This window comes from Talpa europaea (genome assembly GCF_964194135.1).
Source record: "Talpa europaea genome assembly, chromosome: 10".
Classification (NCBI taxonomy): Eukaryota; Metazoa; Chordata; class Mammalia; order Eulipotyphla; family Talpidae; genus Talpa; species Talpa europaea.
This window is the reverse complement of record NC_140077.1, coordinates 40,546,798-40,567,780: the sequence shown is the minus strand read 5'-3', so window position 1 is coordinate 40,567,780 and position 20,983 is coordinate 40,546,798. Positions and strand designations below refer to the sequence as shown.

At 35.6% G+C, this 20,983-nt stretch overlaps 1 protein-coding gene across 2 annotated transcripts in view; it reads left to right on the top strand.

Moving 5' to 3' along the window:
- Positions 1-20,983, top strand: part of VCL (vinculin) — a gene marked incomplete at both ends in the record, with an annotated part of 95,804 nt that overhangs the window by 26,657 nt on the left and 48,164 nt on the right. For both annotated transcript variants that reach the window (XM_084245795.1, XM_084245794.1), the window contains one exon: positions 11,697-11,767. In XM_084245795.1, the coding sequence (XP_084101921.1) occupies positions 11,697-11,767 (71 nt within the window). The remainder of the gene's footprint in view (positions 1-11,696; positions 11,768-20,983) is intronic.

The window sequence follows — 20,983 nt, the reverse complement described above, 5'->3', positions numbered from 1 at the left end:
ATGTCTTGATTTATTCATTTATTTTTCTTAAAGATTTATGTATTTATGCATACAAGAACTGGGGTATAAGCCAGAGGTGCAGCGGAAGGGGATGGTGAGAGGATTCATCGGAGAGAATGGGGAGCAGAACAGGCACATCCACCAAAATACACTGCTGAGGGGAGTAACCAGCGAGACAGAAGAGGTCCTGGCTGTCCCAGAATGGAACTCATGCTGCAGTGGCTGGCGATAGCTTGATAGTGCTATCTTTAACCCCTGTGCCACCAGGGAGGCTCCTGAAATGTCTTGATTTAACACAAATATATGAACCAAACAAAAACACCATGGTCCAAATTCTTCACAAAGGCCAGCAGTTTGCAATTCATAGTCTTGAGCACTATTTCCCAAAGTATGTTCTACAAATCCTAATTCCATCATAGGTTAATAGATATTAAGAATTAAAAAATTCTCCGTCAAAGGAATTTGGAAAATGGTGGATTAAACAAAAACAGACTTCCTAACTGAAGGTTTTAAATATACTAGTATACTTGTAAATTCTTAAGATGAAAACTATAGACCCCACAGTTTAGTTGTATCTGTGTCTCCATTTATTACTCCACCATCCTTCTCTCTCTGAGGAAGAAGTGGTCTTCCTCCTGCTAACGATTACTTTCTCTACTTGGTCTCCAGCATCTATACCTGCCTTGAAGAGGTATAGATGTTGCTTCTTATCAGTTAGTCTATCAATATGTTAGATTCTTATCCTTCAGTCTATCAATATGTTAGATTTTCTCCTATCTACACAAAGTAATAACCCTTTCCTGACACCATATAAAAAATTAACTCTAAATGGATCATGGACTGAAATGTAGAAACTAAAACTGAAAAATTCTTGGAATAAAAAAGGAATAATTACATTAGTTAGGAGTACTAGTCAGATAATATAGTACAAGTGCAAACAACAAAGAAAAATAGATAAATTCAACTATCAAAATTAAAAATTTGTGTTGCAGAGAAATTCACCAAGAAAATGAAAAGCCATCGCACAGAATGGGAGAAAATATTTGCCAAAGACATATAATATAATTAAAACATAGGTAAGGGATAAGAATAGACATTTCTACAAAGAAAATATACAAGTGATCAGTAAACAAAAAGATGTTCAGCATCATTAGCGATGAGGCATATACAAATCAAAACCACAACCAGATCCCAGTATACTAGTGTGGATTCCTATGAGCTGGCTATGAGCTGGCTACTAACCCATCACTCATGGGCAACTGTGACCTCTTTGCTATCTACAAATCAGAGCAGAGCATTCCTTGACTACATATGGAGTATAGCCCGTATCTCAAGGCAGACCCGGGAATGCCTAGGCTGCTGTTGATCTGATTACGTGACTATCTCCGTGGTGGTCTTGGAATAACTCTGCCTGTGATAATACTTTGCTGACGCAAATATCTCTTGACACATAATCATGATATCCCCTTCTCTGTTCCTCGTAAAACTTTGTCCCTCATTCCAATCCCACCCTCCAGACTTATTTCTCATACCATTGTCTCATGGTCAGCTTTTACTAGCCTGTCTGCTTCCAATAAATGGCACAAGAGCTGCTCAGGTAGCAGAATTCTTGCCTTGCGAACCTGCTCCACGACTGCTGTGTCCCTCATCGCATTCCAGCCGCAAAGGGGCAACAAAGTTCCTGTCACAACACATCAGGGTGGCTATTATAAAAAAGACAGTAACAAGTATTGCCAAGAATGTGGAGAAATTGGAACCCTAATACATTGCTGGTGGGAAAGTTAAAATGTGCAGCCTCCATGGAAAATAGTGTGCCATTTCCTCAAGTGGTCAAACAGAGTTACCATATTATCCAGCAATTCTACCCTTAGATACAGACTCAAGAGAAATGAAAACATATGTCCATAAAAAACATCTACATTATTTATAATAACTGAGAAGTGGAAACAATCACCATATCCATCAACTGATGTATGATAAAATGTGGTAAAACGGTACATTAGACTATTATTTGGAATATTATTTGACAATAAAAAGAAATGAAATACTGATGCATGCTACAGCTTAAAAGAGGATAGTCAAGATCATATATATTCAATTTATATCAGATATCCAAAATAGGCCAATCTATAGAGGCAGAAAGTTGATTAATGTTGCCTAAAGCTGGATAGGAATGGGAAGAGTTGGGAATAAATGAGGGGGGATGAGAGCCAATGGGTTTCTTTCTGAGGAGATGAAAATATTTAAAAACTGACTGTGGTGATGTTGCACCACTATGAATATACCAGAAACTATTAACCCCTCTGTGGTAGTTGACACTACTGACTGTTCTTTCACTGTCTTGAAACTCTGTTCTTTTGCTTTACCTGACATAGTTCTATTTCCCTCCCTGCCCGCCTTACAGACGTTTCCTTTTCAGTTCTTTTTACTGCTTGCTCTTCCTTTAGCCATTTATCCATTGGTGGCATTGTTCTCCAGTTCATTCATTTTCTATGACTTTTAGAACTACTTTATTGCTTGTTACTTTCTATTGTAATCTAATCTATAATTTCTTCAGCCCAGACAAGTAAACTAAGGAAACATCTTTTCAGTTTATTGAAGATCAGCCTGTCTCCATATGAACATCCCATAAATGTTAACTAGATACCCTCCAGTTTTTCTTCCTGTATATTACCTGTATTAGCAAGTCACTTGATCCAGAAGACTAGGAGCTACCTAGATTCCTCCTTTACCCTGAGCATGGAGTGTAGTGTCATGTAGATGTATCTCTAACATCTATCCTCAAAGCCTTCCAAACTGCCCCTTAAGTTCAGTTTTAGTTTAGCTTTCAGTAAGACTCTAAGCTCCATGAGATCAGGGGCATTTTTTCCCCATCATTTTCCACAGTACTTGGCTTGTGGTATGTTATATAAATATTTGCTGACTGGATAAATGAACTAACACATAAACTTGTCTTCCTAGTTTTCTTTGTTCTGGCTCATATTTGTGCCTGAATCTTTCTAGTTGAAATGCAAGTCTAGTGATATCTTTTGCTTAGAACAGTTAAACAGTTTGCATTACATAGAGAATAAATCTAAATTTACTGTATTAAAAGGCTTTCCATGATGTGACACCTTTCTGCATCGCCAACTTCCTGTCTCTCTCATTAATACCTATTATTCCAATCATATTGATCTGTATTCCCCCAACTGTCCTTGCTATCACATATGCTGTACCACTAAATGGAAAGCTCTCCTTTCTTTGAATCTCATTACTCCCAGAGAAGTCTTGGTACCCTTCCTAGAATTATCTTTTCCTCTGGGAAACTTCCCCTACTTCACTAACATAGCTGATGTGGATGTAACTCTTTTAGAACATTATTAGTAATGATTTCTTTAAATGTTTGCCTTGTTTTTGAATCACAAGGCCTGAGTCTCACTTTTGTATCCCTATTACACACAGTGTTGTACATAGTTTCTGCAACATAGGGAGTAATCAGTAAATGCTTGATTAAATGAATGAGTTAATTAGAAATCTGGTTAGAGGCTACTAGTTTTCCAGGATACAATGCTTTTTATTTTTTTAAAAAGATTTATTTATTTATGCATACAAGAGCTGGGGTACAGGACAGAGATGTGAGGGTTGAGGGTGGGGGTGAGAGGATTCACCAGAGACAGAGTGGGGAACAGAACAGGCAGACTGACTGAAATACACTGCTAAGGGGAGCAGCGGGAGAGACAGGAGAGGTCTGTTGCGCAATGTGGGTTGCTCCCTGGCCAGCCGGAGATGGAACTGGTGCTGCAGAGGCTTCGGATTGCTTCATAATGCAGTGTTTAACCCCTTGCGCCACCAGGGAGGCCCTATAATGCTTTTTAAACATGACTCTGATATGAATATACAAAAGGTAGCAATGTGGGGGCGGATAGATAGCAAAGCCATCAACAGTGCAGGAAGACTGTCAAAAATTTTGCGGTAGTGGATCTTATACATTATCTTTGTATGGCCCAGTTTGGGTAGTGGACACAATTACCTATCAGAATGTCTGTTCACTATAATGAATTGATCAGCCTAATACTTATGCCATAAGAAACATTGATTTGAGCCAAATTAAGGCAAATTGCTACATATTCCCTTGTCTTGTAACTATCAATTAGTAGCTTGGCCCACCATAATCTTTTTTTTTTTTAAAGATCTATTTTTATTTATTTATTCATATAAGAACTTGCGTGCAGGCCAGAGGTGTGGAGGATAAGAGGATTTACCAGAGATGGAGTGGGGACCAGAACAGGGGGATTTACTGAAATACACTGCTGAGTGGAGCAGTGGGTAAGACAGGAGAGGTCTGCTGTGCCATGTGGGTTAGCTCCCTGGCCAGGGGTCAAACTCATACACTGGCTGGCAATAGCTTGATAATGCTGAGACTTTAACCCCTGCACTACCAGGGAAGCCCACCCACCATAATCTTAACTGTAAATTAAACTTATATTTTCATCATCTGTATCTTAAATACATTAACAATTTTTGTTGATTACCACCTCTCTACCACCTTTTAAATATAATGCTCTACAGTGACCATTTGCAGTGTGCAAATCAGTAACACAAATCCTCATTGTCTTTTGTCTTTTTGTTTTCTTATTCTGAGATTAGCTAAGGGAGACATCTATATTAACATATTTTTTAGTCTAGGTAGTGACTTGTATCAGCCAAGCCCTTTTATTTGCTGGAAAGAAACCAAATGCCTCTACATTACTGAGCCAAATCAAGTAGATTGTGATAAAAGGAGTAATAATAACAACAGCAGAAGACAAAAGACCCCTCACACAGAATTTTGAACTTAAGTCACATATTGCACAAAAGATATTTAAATTAACTACTGAACAAAGTAAAAGCTGTTCAAAAGAAACTGGGCTTTCTGCCAAGCCCCTTAAACAAGCCCCCAGGCTTCCTACTCTTTCACTACCATTATTTCTGTTTATATGGCTAAGGATGCTTTCTTCCTTACTCTCTTCTCACCACCTAGCGGACACATAGTTGACACTTCCTGTTTATTGAATTAAATGGAAATTGGAGTTAGAGAACTAGAGACAATTCTCTGAAGCAGAAAATAAATAAGAAATAATTTTAGTAGTGAATATAACCAACAAATCAGAATTTCAGAATTGGAATGGTTTGGAAGCAATAAAATATATTTACTATAAAATTAGATTACAGCAATAACATCATTTTGCTCAATGGCATTTTGTTATAACTTTAATGAGAAAATTGATTCCTGGTTAGGATGACTGTCTGTGTAGATTTTGCCATTCTTCCCATTCTGCATGGATTTTTTCCTGGTTACTCTTGGTTTCTTCTCACATCCAAATGATGTGTTGATTGGGTTCATTGGCCTATCTAAATTGTCCCGATCTGAGTGAGTGTGGTTGTGTGTGAGTGCACCCTATGAAGGAAGGGCATCATTTCTGGCCATTTGAGATCCTGAACTGGACTAAATGGGCTAGAAAATGAATGAATGAACGCAGGTGAATGTTTACTATTAGAGGTGTTTTGGGTCTTTATTTAGAAGTTTTATTGATATTTTTGTCACCAGAAACATGCTTATAGGAGCTTAACGCTTGTTTACATCAACTAGTTTATGATAAAATTGATTTTTAGTATGTCTTTTCACTTAACATCACAGTTTCTAAGAACCTGTGTGTGAACCTTTAATGAGTACTTTGAGTTTTTTTAAATGCTAATGTGTAAAAACTTCTCAGAATCTAGACTATTGCTTAAACTTATTTGTCATTCCTTCCTCTGCATTTGTTAAACCCTTTAACATCCGTGTAGTTTTTTTAGAAAGGCATATAATTTATTTTAAGATGAAAAAATTAGATATCTACTTTAGTTGAACCTCATAATCATAAAACATGTAGCTAAATATACAGGAAATGAGAGCTTTTAAATTTTAATTATTAATCATTGTATTCTTTGTCTTGTTCCCCAAAAGAATTTGAGGTAGTAAATGAGATCTTAAGATAGAAAAGATAAATTTAAAGATAAGTTTTCTGTATTAGCTGAAAATGAGTTTTGTCAACCCACAGGAGACTAGTAAGGAAACACTTAAATAGGATTGCATAGTGATAGAAGAAATATTTAATAATTAAATGACATTTTGAAGCTACATAGCCATTCATTAGCTAACCTGGAGCTGGAAATCAAGTCACAAGTTCCTGTGCATGAGCTGTTAACATGTATATGGTAAAAACAGTTTTAGTAAGCCATGTGTTTTGATGGTATGGTGCTGCACAGGTTTGAAAAAGATTTATTAAGACTATTACTCATCTGCCTGCTTTTGTAGCCTATATTAGGAATCACATGCTTTTCCATTCTATACTAAGACTGACTTGAAGGAAAGTTTTTCTACAAGCCATAAAGATTCCTACAAGTTAACAAAGAGTATTTTGTGAATTAATTCCTTTCTTAATTGTTCTGCTCTATTTTTATTTGGAAAAGATGGGTGCTATAGAAACTTTGTTTTGATGGTGTGGGGAGAGGGAGGAAAGTAGAGGAAAGTCCATTTCCTGTCATCTGGTTGAGGGCTTAAAAACACAAAGCTATTGTCTTTGGTTCTCCTAGATAGGATTTGCCAGTTGTTCATAAATAGGAGATGCCTTTCTAGTCCTGTATCTCTTTAGAAGCTGGCCTCTTTGTACATTCTTGACTAGATACTTAAGTGATAGAATCCTGAATTAGAAAGACCTAGAAAAGAGAATAACAACCTTTGAATAAATGGGCAGATTAGGTTACATAATCCTCTATGTCTTCACTTGGCAATCAGTACCCTTCCCAGGCTGACATGAGCTTTCTTTTCTAACCTTATTTGATTCCTTTGCTGAAGCCATACCAGCCTGGTTAACCATGTGCTGAAACATTTGGAACCTGAGCCCTTTTGACTTGGACTGTATGATTCTTCTTTCTCTCTGCTTGGCAACTTTTGTTTCTCCAGGTCCCAGGTTCCTTCTGCTGTGAAGAGATCACATAGTAAAGACAAAAATTGAAGATTGATCTAACAGTTATAAGAATAGTGATTGAGACTAGAAAAGTCTGAAGGCAGGAAGGACAGTTTTAGGAGACAATTAAAGTTCCATAGACCTGACCTGTCCAATATGGTAGCCACTAGCCACATGTAGCAATTTAAATTAAAATTAATTGCAGGAAACCAATCTGAAAAGGCTAGATACTATTTGAATCCAACTATATGACATTCTGGGAAAGGTAAAACTATGAATCCAAGAAAAAAATAGGTGGCTGCCAGGGGCTTGGGGGGTGGGGTGGGATGAACAGGGAAGAGAGATGAATAAACGAGCACAGTATTTTTAGGGCAGTCCTCTGTATGATACTATATTATACTCTGGTTTCTCTTCAGATCCCATATATCTTTCGCCTTTTACTCTGTATGATACTATAATGATGGATATATGTCATTATATATTTGTCCAAACACATAGATTGTGAAACAACAAGAATGAATAGTAATATAAACTATATAGACTTTGGAAGATAATGGTGTGCTCTTGTAGGTTTATCATTTGTAACAAATGTACCATTCTGGTGGGGGATGTTTATAATGAGGGAGGCTGTAGTATGTGGGGGTGGGGTAGAAAGTTATGGGAAATCTGTCTGCCCCTCAATTTTGCTATGAATTTAAAACTGTTCTAAAATTGTCTTAATAAAAAATTTAAATCAAATAAAAGTAATCATTCAAATCTGAAGTTGTATTAGCCTTGTTTCAAGTACTTAATAACCACGTGGGCTAATGGCTGTAGTACTGGGAAGCAAAGATTACATAGAATATAAATAGATTATTTTCATTACATAATAGTCTATTGGAAAACATTGTCAAAAGTCAGTTCCTCAAGTAAAAATGGCATTCATTCTATATAATGTTTGTATCGTGCCTTAAAAACAGGACCATTTCATTATACCTGATTCTAGGCTGAATGTATTGAAGATCTGTGTAATTGTGAATACTATCATTGCAAGCATGAATGCAACTTAGAATAATGAAATCAGACTTAGTGCCTATCACTTAAATACTTTAAAATAGCTTTTGAGTAAGTAGTGAGAGAGAGAGAGAGAGAGAGAAAGAGAGAGAAAGAGAGACTATTTCTCTTTTCCCTACCTTACAAAAGAGACATAAATAAAATAATTTTTTAGTAATTACCTGTACTGCAGTTAGAATGTTTGCTATTTGCAAAACTGCTTTAATGGTTTTGCTTGGTGTATTCTTGATTATTTTATTTTCTGATGGTAGATCGTTGCCATATATCAGCATTGAGGTCTTTGAAGACATTTCACTTAATTGATATAGAAGTCATTTTTTATTTGCATTTTTTCTTTGCTTCAGTTAACTACCCATCTCCCGCCCTACACAATCCAACAATAAGTCCTGGTAGTTCTTCGAAAAGAACTAACTCTCCATTTCCACTCCTATATCTTGTTTTAAGTCATTGCCATCTTTCCCTGGAATACTGCAGAAACCTCCTAACTAATCACCCTGCTTCCTCTTGCCCCCTGCAAACACTTTTCCATGTAGCAGACAAAGTGAACTTTTGAAAAAGATGATCTCTTCATGTCATTATATTGTTTATCTCTCCTTCTTCCCATTATACCTAGAAAAGATATCAAATACCCTAAACTGACCAAAAAGATGCTTTGTGTTCTTGCCCTTACAACTTCATCCCAACCACATCACCCACACCTTACCCCCTTCACTGAGCTCCAGCCACTCTGACCTTCTCAAGTTTCCTTGAATATACCCATGCTTTCCTTAGAGCATCTTACTTGCTTCTCCTGAATCATTCAGCTTTACATGAATGGTCCTTCTTACCCTTGATTCCGGTGTGATGTCCTCAGAGGTCTTGTTTGTCTGTTTCTATAAGTAAGCTTCTTCTGCTTCCTCTTATTATTACTCTTTATATCATCACTTTTATCATTATATGGAGTGACCTTGTTCATTTAGTTACTTGTGTACTCTGTATTCCTACTAGAATATAAGCTCCAGGACAGAAGGAAACTTATTTTTTTTTCCCCTGCTCTATCCCAGGACCTAAAACAGTGCCTGGTGCATGTTATTGTACTGAATAAATGTTCAGTTACACCAAATAGCTGAAGTATTTTCCCTCTCTGCTCTCTCTTCCCATATATGTCTATTAGGAATCTCCATTTGTCTAAATGTGACTGTCCTTCTAGGCCCTTCTTACTTAGTATGAATTAGTGACTTTGTTGCTGAAATTCATCTTCATGAAATCGTGGCCCACAACTTTTTGAATGGTTGATTTTAGTTGGAAAATAGAGTGAACAATACATCTGGAAATATTCTGTCATGTTTTGATCTGAGAAACTCTAGGGAACCAGCTGCTGATTTGAAAGCCTTTTATTATGATACAGACAGTCTATTGTCTAAAAAGCTCTGGCCATTATACAGTTGTGTATGTGTGTTGCTTTTTTTCTACACTATTAACTTGAGAGAAAAGACTTGTATTCATAATTTATGCATAACTTGTCTTTCCTGCAAATAGTTTATTGTATTATTTTTTTAAGCTGGTTTACTGTGCGTTTAGAGATTTTTTTTGCCTTGTTTTTCTTCTTTAAACTCAATCAAAAGTTAAACAAACAGCAGGATTGAGATGCTTTCTGCTCTGAGTTTTGAAAATTTCACACATTTCTGAACTAAATGTGGCTTAGAGATATGAATTAATATAGTAACTTTATATTAATAAAATAGGTGAATTTCACCACTCACTATATTAAAGCTTACTTTATATTAAAGCTTACTTTAATATATTACTATATTATAGTATTTCTTTTACTTTTTTATTTTTTTAATTATTTTTAAAAAAGATTTATTTATTTATTCATACAAGCACTAGGTACAGTCAGAAGCCCGGGAGGGTGAGAGAATTCACCAGAGCCAGAGTGGGGAGCAGAACAGGCAGAAGGACCGAAGTACACTGCTGAGGGGGAGCAGCAGGCGTGGCAGGAGAGGTCTGTCGCGCCATGTGGGACCCTCGCCGGCGGCTGGGGATCGAACCGGTGCCACAGAGGCTGTGCTCAACCGCTGCGCCACCAGGGGAGGCCCTATATTATAGTGTTTCTGTACTATGTGATGTAATGAAAGAAAAATTGAAATCAAAGTTCTTCATAAGGATGGTTTTGAAGAAAGTGAGTATATGTATCATTTATGGTATAAACATACACAAGCTGGTTAATGTTGTTATATGGCGCGAAGGAAACTTGGACACCAGGGCTAACAAGAAGCAGTTTTGTTGCACTGGTGCTGACTCAGCAAATTTGCATACAAAGACTGAACCCCATTTGCAGGAAATCAGGTGCTTATATACACTTTTAGTTTCTACAAGGTTCTGGGTGGGTTTGTATTGGCAACTGTACATGGTCAGATATGATGTGGCTACATACCAAGAAGTGAGGTGTATGGTTACATACCAAGGAGTGAGTGAGTAAAGGGTCAGTACTCGTTGCCCCCTCCCCACCCAGGTCCATCGTGCTGAATGATTATCATCTGACAAGATTCCTAACAGGGACTAAGTTGCATACCAGGAACTGAGCAAAAGGTGATCACTCAAGACCCCCACGCTACTTACCTCATGTCACCATGCTTCAGTGTGACTAAAACTTTTCACCATTACTATTTGGAAGACATATAAAATGAAAAATAGTTACTAAAATTGTAGGTAGGAAATAATTGTACCTAAATAACCCAAAGTAATTTTTTAATATTGCTTTTAAAATTATAAATATTGTGTATTCTCACATCAGAAAATACAAACCCCAAATTTTGCAAGCATTAATATAACAGCTGTTAACATTTTGTCTTTCAGTTTTGTCTTATACACATAAATTTTTTTGTTTGTTGTAATCATAGAATAGTGTGTTTATTATTATTTTATTCCTCCATCAAATAAAATGTGCTGTGATACATTTCTCCATAGTTCTGAATTTCTATAACTATTGTTTTAACAGCCCCATAGTACTCAATCTAAAGGTATCTCTTAATTTATTAAATTGTTCCTCATTGCTGCATGTTATTTTAAAATTTTTCTGCTTTTATAAATGCTCACGATGCAGCGTATTTTTGTGAATCTTGTTATTACCGCATTTGGTATTATTGCTTATTGGTATATTTTCATACGTGAAATTCCTAGATATATTTTTGAGCACATACCAGCAAATGATTTTCAAAGAGTATACCAGTTTACACTGACACCAGAATGGAATAAAATTATTCTGTTGTAGTGTTCAGAATTATGTATTATTTCTTTTTAGGTTGCTTCATAATTAGGGGAGGAAATCATGTTTTAATGTGAATCTATTTGATTACTTACTAGAGTAGTTGTATTTATGTTTGACTTCTAGTTTCTGAGTCATAATTGTTTCAAATATATTTTACCCAGATCCAATAAAATCTTTTTTTTTTTCATTTAGACATTTTATCCTACCTAATTTGATTCAGTTCTTGGACTCTTTTGGATACATAGTAGTTTGTTACTTAAAAACACATATACATATATTCTCAGTCATGAATAGAAGTTTGATTCCTTATGTTTAATTACTCTGAAATTTATATTTTGGAAAGTATATGTTTCAAATATGCTTAAGAATACTTTCTAATAGTCTGAGAGTCTGTATTTGAATTGTGGCTTTTCCCCCCCCCATAGGTTGGTAAAGAGACTGTTCAAACCACTGAGGATCAGATCTTGAAGAGAGATATGCCACCAGCATTTATTAAGTGAGTAATTAAAGCATTTCACTATTGTTAAGCATAATTGTACTCTTGTTAGGAAAGAAAAGTAACTGATTGCAGGAGCAGCTTATTTTTTTCAAATGTAAAACCTGATTTGAAATTTCAGCTGTTCATATTTCAACACTCATGTTTCCTACTGTTCATTTTATTTATTGCTATTAGGCATTTTTGGCATAATAATTTTTAATGAAATCATGACTTTGAATTTTTATTTTTCAGAATAAGAAGCTTTCAGAAACACATTCTGACCTTAGTGTATGTGAATCTGAATTGTATATACCAAATACTTTTGTTTGAACATAAGGGGATAACAGTAGATTTGAATTAAAAAAAAATAACATTTAAGTAGCATTTTAAATTTGTTTTATTTACATATTGCCTAATACTCCTAAAAATAATGTCTAGGCACTTTGGCCTTCCTGCATAAAAGCAAGCAGAGATAATAACATTTAATTAGTGAAAGCACCTAAGGTTCTTGATTACATTATCTTTCATTAATAGCTTTGTTCTATATGTCAGTCTAGCCCTAAGTAAAAGTAAAGACTGAGGCAGAAGACAGTAAAAAAGTTACTGTCTATACATCTCAGGAAAAATAAGTCTATTCAGTTAAAAAAAAGAAAACTGGCAAAGATTTGATTTAGCCCTTCAACCAAAAGGATATTTAAATGGCCAATAAACCTATGAAAGATACCTTTCTCATCAGAGAAGTGCAAATTATTTTAATATAAACCCCTCAATTAAGAAATCTGATAGCATCCATTGTTAATGCAGATGAAGAACAATTGGAACTGTCATACACTTTGATAGAACCACTTTGCAAAAACAGTTTGGTATTAGGCAAGCAGAAGATAGGTGATCCCATTCCCAGGTGTGTTCCCAAGCGAAATTTATGCCTATGTATATAGGATCCATATACAAAAATATTGATATCAGCATTGTGCATGTTGACTCCACTGTTCTATCTAAAGTGGAATAGATAACAACAATCATGGTAGAGTCAGTCAGTAATATAAAGGGATGACAGTTTTTCACAGTAAGATGTTTCATTTTGTGTCATGTGAATTTCATGTCAATTAAAAAAAATGAATTTTTGACATAATCGAGGGAATTGAATGATAGATTTAGAGATTCCATTTATTTAAAGTTCATAAGCATGTAGAAATAAATGATATTGTTTAGGAATGCCCATTTTTATAGCAGAAAGATGAAGGTAGATAAGGAAGTAAGTGGTACCTGTGGGAGAAAGGAAGATCATTGTCTCAGGGAGAGGCATGTAAAGCTTCCAAAGTGCTGATATGTTCTATTTTTTGATATAAGTATTGAGTTACATGGGTTGTTATTTTGTAATTATTCATTATGTTGTAAGTTTGGGCAATTTTCTGTGTTAATGTTCTGTATCACCATTTTAAATAAAGCAAGAAGTGTCCTGTATTTTAATCCTCCTTATAGTCTAATTTTCATTGAAGAGAGGCAAAATTTCCACCATTTGATGTCTTCTTATTTCCATCTTCTTGAGGGGGTGCTTCTATAAACTATGTTTCTATTCTACAAAATGTTCTTGTGTTAGGGGAACAAGGTACAGAATCATCTGTTTTTTTGCAGGGACTGTTTTTGTGGTCTTAATCCTTAGTTTGGTCTTCTGGGCATGGAGCTTTCCTTTCCCCAGAACTTTGTAGTAGCCCAGTTACACCACATCAGTGATACAGCAGCTCCAGTCTTTTTTTTTTTGGCAGCATTTACCTGAGTCTGTTCACTCTCCACAGTCCACAGTTTATCAAGATTGACAGTGGGCAGATTCTTCTTTAAGTGATAATACTTCACACCAACTTTCCCCAAGTAACTTGGGTGATATTTGTCAAAGTTGATCCTGTGGTGATGCATGCCACCAGCATTATCGGCTTCCTGGGTGCTTCTGGTGTTTGCCAATGAGGCCATGGCTGTGGCTCATGTGGTCCTGAAGTGACCCCAAAGTTTCCAGATCTTCCTCAGTCTGGATGGCGTGATGGCAGCCAGAATAAAAGAGTGTTGTTGACTGAATTGTTTTGGGGTGTGTGACTCTATAGACATGCATGTAATGGAATATTATTCAGCCATAAAACAGAAGGAAATCATGTCACTTGCAGCAGTATGAATGGATCTTGAGGGCATTATGCTAAGTGAATTAAGTCAGACAGAGAATCATAAATGCTTTGTGAGCTCATTTAAATGTGGAATCTTTAAAAAAACACAAAAAACTGAATCGATACAGAGGATAGGTGGTACCAGAGGTAGATGTTGGGATGGGCAAATGGGTAGAGGTGAAAGAAAAACATCCAGTTATAAGATGTTCTGTATTGTATGATTAATCAGTTAACAATAGTGTTAACTATATATTTGAAAGTTTCGTATACTTCTTGTGTATGTGAAAGTTACTAAGAAACTAAACCTACTAGCCTTAGTTGTTGAAGGGAATTCTAAACAAATGTGGAATTAATGAAAGAACTAGAAACTTGTCACTGTACAACTCTTAATGAAACAGTCGATTTAGGTAAGGATCATCAATGGGTGAAACCATTCAGAAATTTTAAACTTTACCATAAAATAGGGAAAATGCTTTATCTTCACCAGGAATCAGGGGAAACGTCTTATGATCAACTGAGAAAATGTACTCAGCAATGTTTAAAAAATATGTAATTTAAAATGATATACTCTGAAATGTTACTTAAAATAGCTTAGCATACAAAGACAATATGGCTGTGGTTTTCAGCAGATTTGGGGGCAAATAAGTTGTTCTGCAAGTTAAGGCATGAGGGCTCTGTATGTTTTTCTTTAGAATATAAAATGAAGCAAAACATAACTTTAATAGATGCCTTGACTTGAAGCAGGAGAGAACATAAAGGGAAACAGATGGAAGCAATTAATGACATCCTTGGAACTATTGAGTAGGACATTCTTTTGGGCTGTTTGGTTGATGTTTGGAAGTTTCCAGGACATGGTAAACTGAAGAATTCTTTTGTCATCTACTTTTACAAGGATTTCTAAATAGTGTCTACTTAGGCAATACTAAAGAATAAAATGTATTTAAACATTTTTATTTTTAGATCAATCTCTATTTGTAGAATGTTAGATTGTCAGTACTAGGATGAAGAGAAGGCTCTTGGCCTGCAGATAGATTTATAACTAAGCAATCTGATATATATCTAAAGATTTTTCAGGGAAGAATGTGACATTTTCAGGATTTGGGGAGATCTCAGAATCAAGTCATGGTCTATTTGTGCAATTGGCAATTAAAAGAATGGGTTTAACATAAGTTAAAGATTATATATTTGAGTTGTAACTGTCTATAAGGGACTTCTAATATCCAGGTAATTCCTTATTGTGAAAGTGAGACCCTTTTTAATATAGAGCAAGATTTGCATTATCACAGGAAGACTTTCTCTTGGGTAGAGCTAAGTTATCTGACCCTTAACTGTCCTGTCAGATAGAAACAACGTACAATTTGCTAATTTTACCCAAGATTGCATTGTAGACACACTGTTGCATAAGAGGTATATGATTGCATGACTGCCTTACAAACTGCCACCCTCTTCATAAGCCTCAGGAGTGCAACAGCTATGTTAAAATAGGTTTAGGCAAACTCCACAAGAAGTCATTTGTTCTTTTAGGGAATGTCAGCAGGAGTCATCTTCTGTAATCCATGTTTATATTTTTTGCATCACCTTTGTCAGTCATCACCAGGCAGTTGCTGCAGTAATATTTATGTATAGCTGATTGATTATTGGGCTAGACACACTTCTGTATCTAGCATCCTAAGTGCTATATAGAATAAGTTCTTAGAGTGTAGTATGAATGATAATTTGTAAGATGTACGTTTCCAATGCTTGGAAATGCTTTCTTTTTTGAAAAAAGTAAGTTGAAATATTCAAGGTTACATTTATAATAACATCCCTCTCATTCTCACTCAGTAGGTATTTTTTTTTATTTGTCTTTTATTGAAGTATAATATTTTCATTTGCTGCTTCTTATGCTTTCTTTAGTGAGGGAGAAATTAGTGGAATTGTAACTATTATGGCTGGAAACTGCATAACCCCAAGTATAACCATCGCAGTATGTCATATATGTGGGTTTAATTTTTCTGTATATCAAGGGGCAAAACTGTTGCTACAGCAAAGATTTCTCAAAATGCTTTAAGAAGTTTCAAATTAAAAGCTATAATACAGACTAACTTTAACTATAATAGTAATCCAGAGAAAGTAATTCCGTTATAGGTAGGAATAGTAGAAAGAAACTTTGTGTGGTAAGTGGGATTTGGGAGGATGGATTAGGGGTAAAGGAAAGTACTTTGGATGAAGTGAATGACATGAGCAAGTCATGGGGGCTGTGAAGGGAGAAGTCATGTTGGGAGTAGTAGGAACTATACTTAGGAAGATAGGTTGGGCCAGGTGATGAACACCCTTGAAAGCCAGGCAGAGGGATTTTAAGTTGGACAGCAGAGAAGCTTTGCAGATCTTGAGCAGCAGAATGACAAGATGAACGTGGTTTTTCAAGAAGATTCATAGCTAAATACAGAATGACTAATAAGTCCTAGTGAAGGAGAATAAGCTGTATGTCAAACCAACCATTCATTTTCTGTCAGTGTGGATTTGCTTTAAATTGATTCCTTATAGGTGGAAAATGTTTCTGGCAAACTTTTATTTGCCTTGGAAAATTGGCTTTTGCAGTAGACAGTGGCATTTCATTCTTATTTTTGCAGTGGAGCAGCAATAATAAAGAAGGCAGTTCTTGAACCTTATCCAAAGGTGTTAAGTATCTAAACATATCAAAAGGTGTTACTTGTGATGTATGAACTCCTTAGAAAGGACATAATGCACATTGTCTATTAGCAGGTGAATGAATGACAGATTCATTCAGAAAGCATTGCCGCTTTCTGCTTCAGTGTTGCTCTTAAAAATCAGCAAAACTTGGATTGATTCACCACCTTAAACTATTTTTGAAACATAGTGTAATGTCTAGGCCTATCGAATAAAAATGTGTTCCAAAAATAATATGTGAAAGGGTGTATGTACTATTGCTGCATGCTTGCCGTTAATCATATTTCCTGTTTGTCATTAGTAATCATATTTCCTTTGAAACTGCCTTGTTTTAATTCTTAAACTTTGTTAAGCACGATTACAGTATATATTTATATTATTTTATCTTAATTGATATTCACATAAAGAAGAAATTTGGAAAGGATTACAACATGCTTACAATTAATTTAGATCGCTATTGGCATTAAGTAGTAGCATTATATTCTTACATCTCCAGTCCTTATACTTAACTTTTTCTTTACTTATGATCTTGACCACTCAAATATAATTTGTGGCCAAATTTGTATTGTTAAACACTTGTCAGTGAAAGTGCCCAGAATATCTTTTTTTTAAGATTAATTTTTTGATTATACCTTGTAATGTACTTTTAAGGCTGTGTGATTCTGCTTTTTTTTTAAAATTAAAATATTTTGTAATCCTTTCCATTGCTATTATAAGAAAAGATATTTGTTTCTTAACATAGATGACCATGTTTCTGTGAGATAATCATTCACATCTGCCAACTCACTTGCTGCATTTTCTAACCCAGAGCAAGCACTCACCTTTTCACATTAAACATAATTGGATACTACTGCTTTTACAGATTTTTTTCTAACAAAAATTATTTGTGATGTTTTGAATCTTTTCAATCCTGAGCTACAAGTCATTTTATTATCTTGGAGAAGAATTCTGGACACACTGGTATGGATTTAATCCTTGATTTATATACCCTTCATGATTAAGAAATAAACATCTTTAAATTTGTAATACTGTGATTTCCATTGTCTGCAGAGTAATCAAAACCACATGACTGAAGGAAACTCAAGGGACCAAAGGGAACTCACATTTATCGAGTAGCTATTCTTGGCCTAGCTACTTACATATTTTTATTTTCTCATGTAATTCTGAGAAAAAAGGGAAAAGAAGATATCATGTTATATGACTTTGAACTATAGTATAAAGCAACGGTACTAAAAAGAATGTGATATTGGCATAAAAATAGATACATGGATCAATGGGACAGAAACAAAAACCCAGAAATATATCCACATTCATGTTGACACTTAATTTATGATCACCATACAATGGGTGCTGGAAAGCCACATGTAAAAGAGTAAAGTTGGTTCACTAACTCCATGCACAAAACTAAATTCTAAATGGATTAAGATTCTAGATATAAGACCTGCAACAACAGAATTTATAGAAGAAAATATTGGTTATATGTTCTGTGACAACAATAAAAAAGATGTCTTTGGAGATCCAACCCCCATGGCAAGGGAAATAAAAGCAAAAGTAAACAGTTGGAATTACCTCAAGTTAAAAAGCTTTTACACAGCAAAAGAAAATACGGAATGGAGAAAATATTTACACAGTATATAACTGACATGGGGTTTATATAAAAAACTTGTAGAATTCAAGAGTGGAAAACAATTCAGTAAGTGGGAAGCGGATCTGAACGGGCATTTTACCAAAGATGATATCCCGAAGGCCAGTAGATACCTGGAAACATATTTTTCATTGTTCCTAGTAAGAGAGATGCAGGTTGAATCTGCACTGAGGTACCAACTCACACCCTGAGAATGGAAGATGTTAAAAACACCCCAACAACAAGTGCTGGAGAAGATGTGGAGAAAGAGAAACCCTATTGCACTGTTTGTGGGAATATAAACTGGTACAGCCTTTATGTAAATCTATCTGGATTTACCTTTAAGAAATAAAAAGGAGAAATCCCAGCAATCCTATTCTTGAGCATCTATCCAAAGAGTATGAAACTATCAATCCAAAACAACTATATGTGCTACAATATTTATTGCATTGCTATTTACAACAGCTAGGGCATGGAAACAACTTAAGTGCCCACTGATAGAGGACTAGATCAAGAAGATATGCTATATCTATGCTATGCTGTCATTTATAACAAAATGAAAGGGGTTCAAAGGAGTTAATTATCATAGAACAAACCAGAATGACAAAAAGACATATTGAACATTTACATTGTGGACAGCTTGACAAAGTAAAATACTTATATAAAAACTAGTAGACATTGATTAAAGGAAATGAGGTTTCTGAGGTTAAAAGGAAGGCCAGAGGAAGAAAGGGTCAAGGGGACATAAGTGATGGTGGCGCAGAAAAAAAAAAAGAGGTACAAGGATCTTTTAAGAAGACATCTGTGCTGGTGTCCATACTATGATGTATTACATATGGATGATTTTTTTTAAGTAATTCACTGTAATAATATATTGAACACCAAATATCCAATATCAATGGAAGCTTATTACTTCACTTACATTTTTTTCTTTTTTTGTGTGTTTAAGGGCATGAATTTTATTTTTTTATATTACTTTTTTAAATTTTTTATATCATTGTTCATTTTTAAACAATATTTGCTTCCCACCACCCCCTCAGGTGTAGTCCCCATAGAGTTTCCTTCACCAGTGCACCTGAGCACCATCACCTCCATCCCCTGTGTTCCTCCCTCCCTCCCTCTGATCCCTCTCCCTCCTCCTCCCCTGCAGGATGTCTCTGATTTATAATTGTCCGTTTTTGCTTTCTTGTGTTTTGTACTGTTACTGGTTTTTTTACACTGATGTCATTTTGGGTTCCCCTATATTCCTGCTGTAAGTGAAACCATCCGATATTTTTCTGTTTCCTTCGGGCTTGTTTCACTGAGCATAATTCCTTCTAGTTCCAACCACGTTGCTGCGAATGTTATGAGTTTATCTTTTTTGATTGCTGAATAATATTCCATTGTGTATATATGCCACATTTTCTTGATCCAGTCATCTATTTTTGGGCATTTGGGTTGTTTCCAGATTTTACCCATTGTAGATAGTGCTGCAATAAACATAGGTGTACAGGTGTTCTTTTGAATCAATGGTTTTGTGTCCTTTGGGTAGATCCCTAGGAGTGGAATTGCTGGGTCATATGGTAGCTCCTACATATGGATGATTTTAAAGTGATAGGCCTGATGTGAAAAAGAAGAAAAGGAAAGGAAACAGGTTTTACAAACTTCAGTTCACACAAGGTTACAGTTAGCAAGTGGCAGGACAAGTTTTTGATTGGTGATTTTTTTTTTTTTTTTTTTTTTTTGTGGGACCCTTGCCAGCGGCCAGGGAACTGGCGCTGCGGAGGTTGCAGGCAGCCTCACAGCCCAGCGCTCAACTGCTGCGCCACCAGGGGAGGCCCTTGATTGGTGATCTTAAAGCTTTCAAATTCATGTTCTTTCTAAATATAAATCAGTCATATCATTGCTCTTTTTTCAGGTAATGGACTAACTTTATACTACTCTTACATAATAACAATTTACAGTTTTCCTCTGTATTTCCAAGGAAGGACTATTACAGATGTAATTTGTGATGTACTTTAGTGTCTTGCACTTTAGTGTCTTCTTAAGCCTTTAAGAAATTAAAGTCCTGGCACGTAGACCTCTCCCGCTGCCCGCTGCCCCCCTCAGCAGTGTACTTCGATCCTTCTGCCTGTTCTGCTTCCTGCTCTGGCTCTTGTGAATTTTCTCACCCTCCGTGCTTCTGACTGTACTCAGTGCTTGTATAAATAAATAAATAAATAAATAAATCTAAAAATAAAGAAAAGAAATTAAAGTCCTAACATTTTAAAGTTAAAAGGAATCATAGGAATTATTTAATCTGTTTTATTTTATAGGTGAATTGAAGTTATTTGTTACCCCAACTATAACATACGTTTTAAAACCAAACAGAAACACTAAAAGCAATTAGGCACAAATATTCCCTTAGTTATAACTTTTTTTTTTTTTTTTAAGATTTATTTATACAAGCATTGGGTACAGTCAGAAGCGCGGGAGGGTAAGAGAATTCACCAGAGCTCAGAGCAGGGAGCAGAGCAGGCAGAAGGATCTAAGTACACTACTGAGGGGAGCAGCGGGCGGCAGGAGAGGTCTGCGCGCCATGTGGGACCCTCCTCCGGTGGCCGGTGAGCAGCCGGGGATCTAATAGGCGCTGCAAAAGCTTTGCATACCAAGTTAAGAAGTTCTCAAGGTTTAAATTTTTTTCACAGCTATTTAAGATTATTTTTAAAATCCTTAGTGGAAACAAAGGAATTTTAGAAGAATAACTCCATTCTTGAATAACTTCCATGCGTTGGGTATTTTAAGTTACATGTTTAATTTGCTTCATCT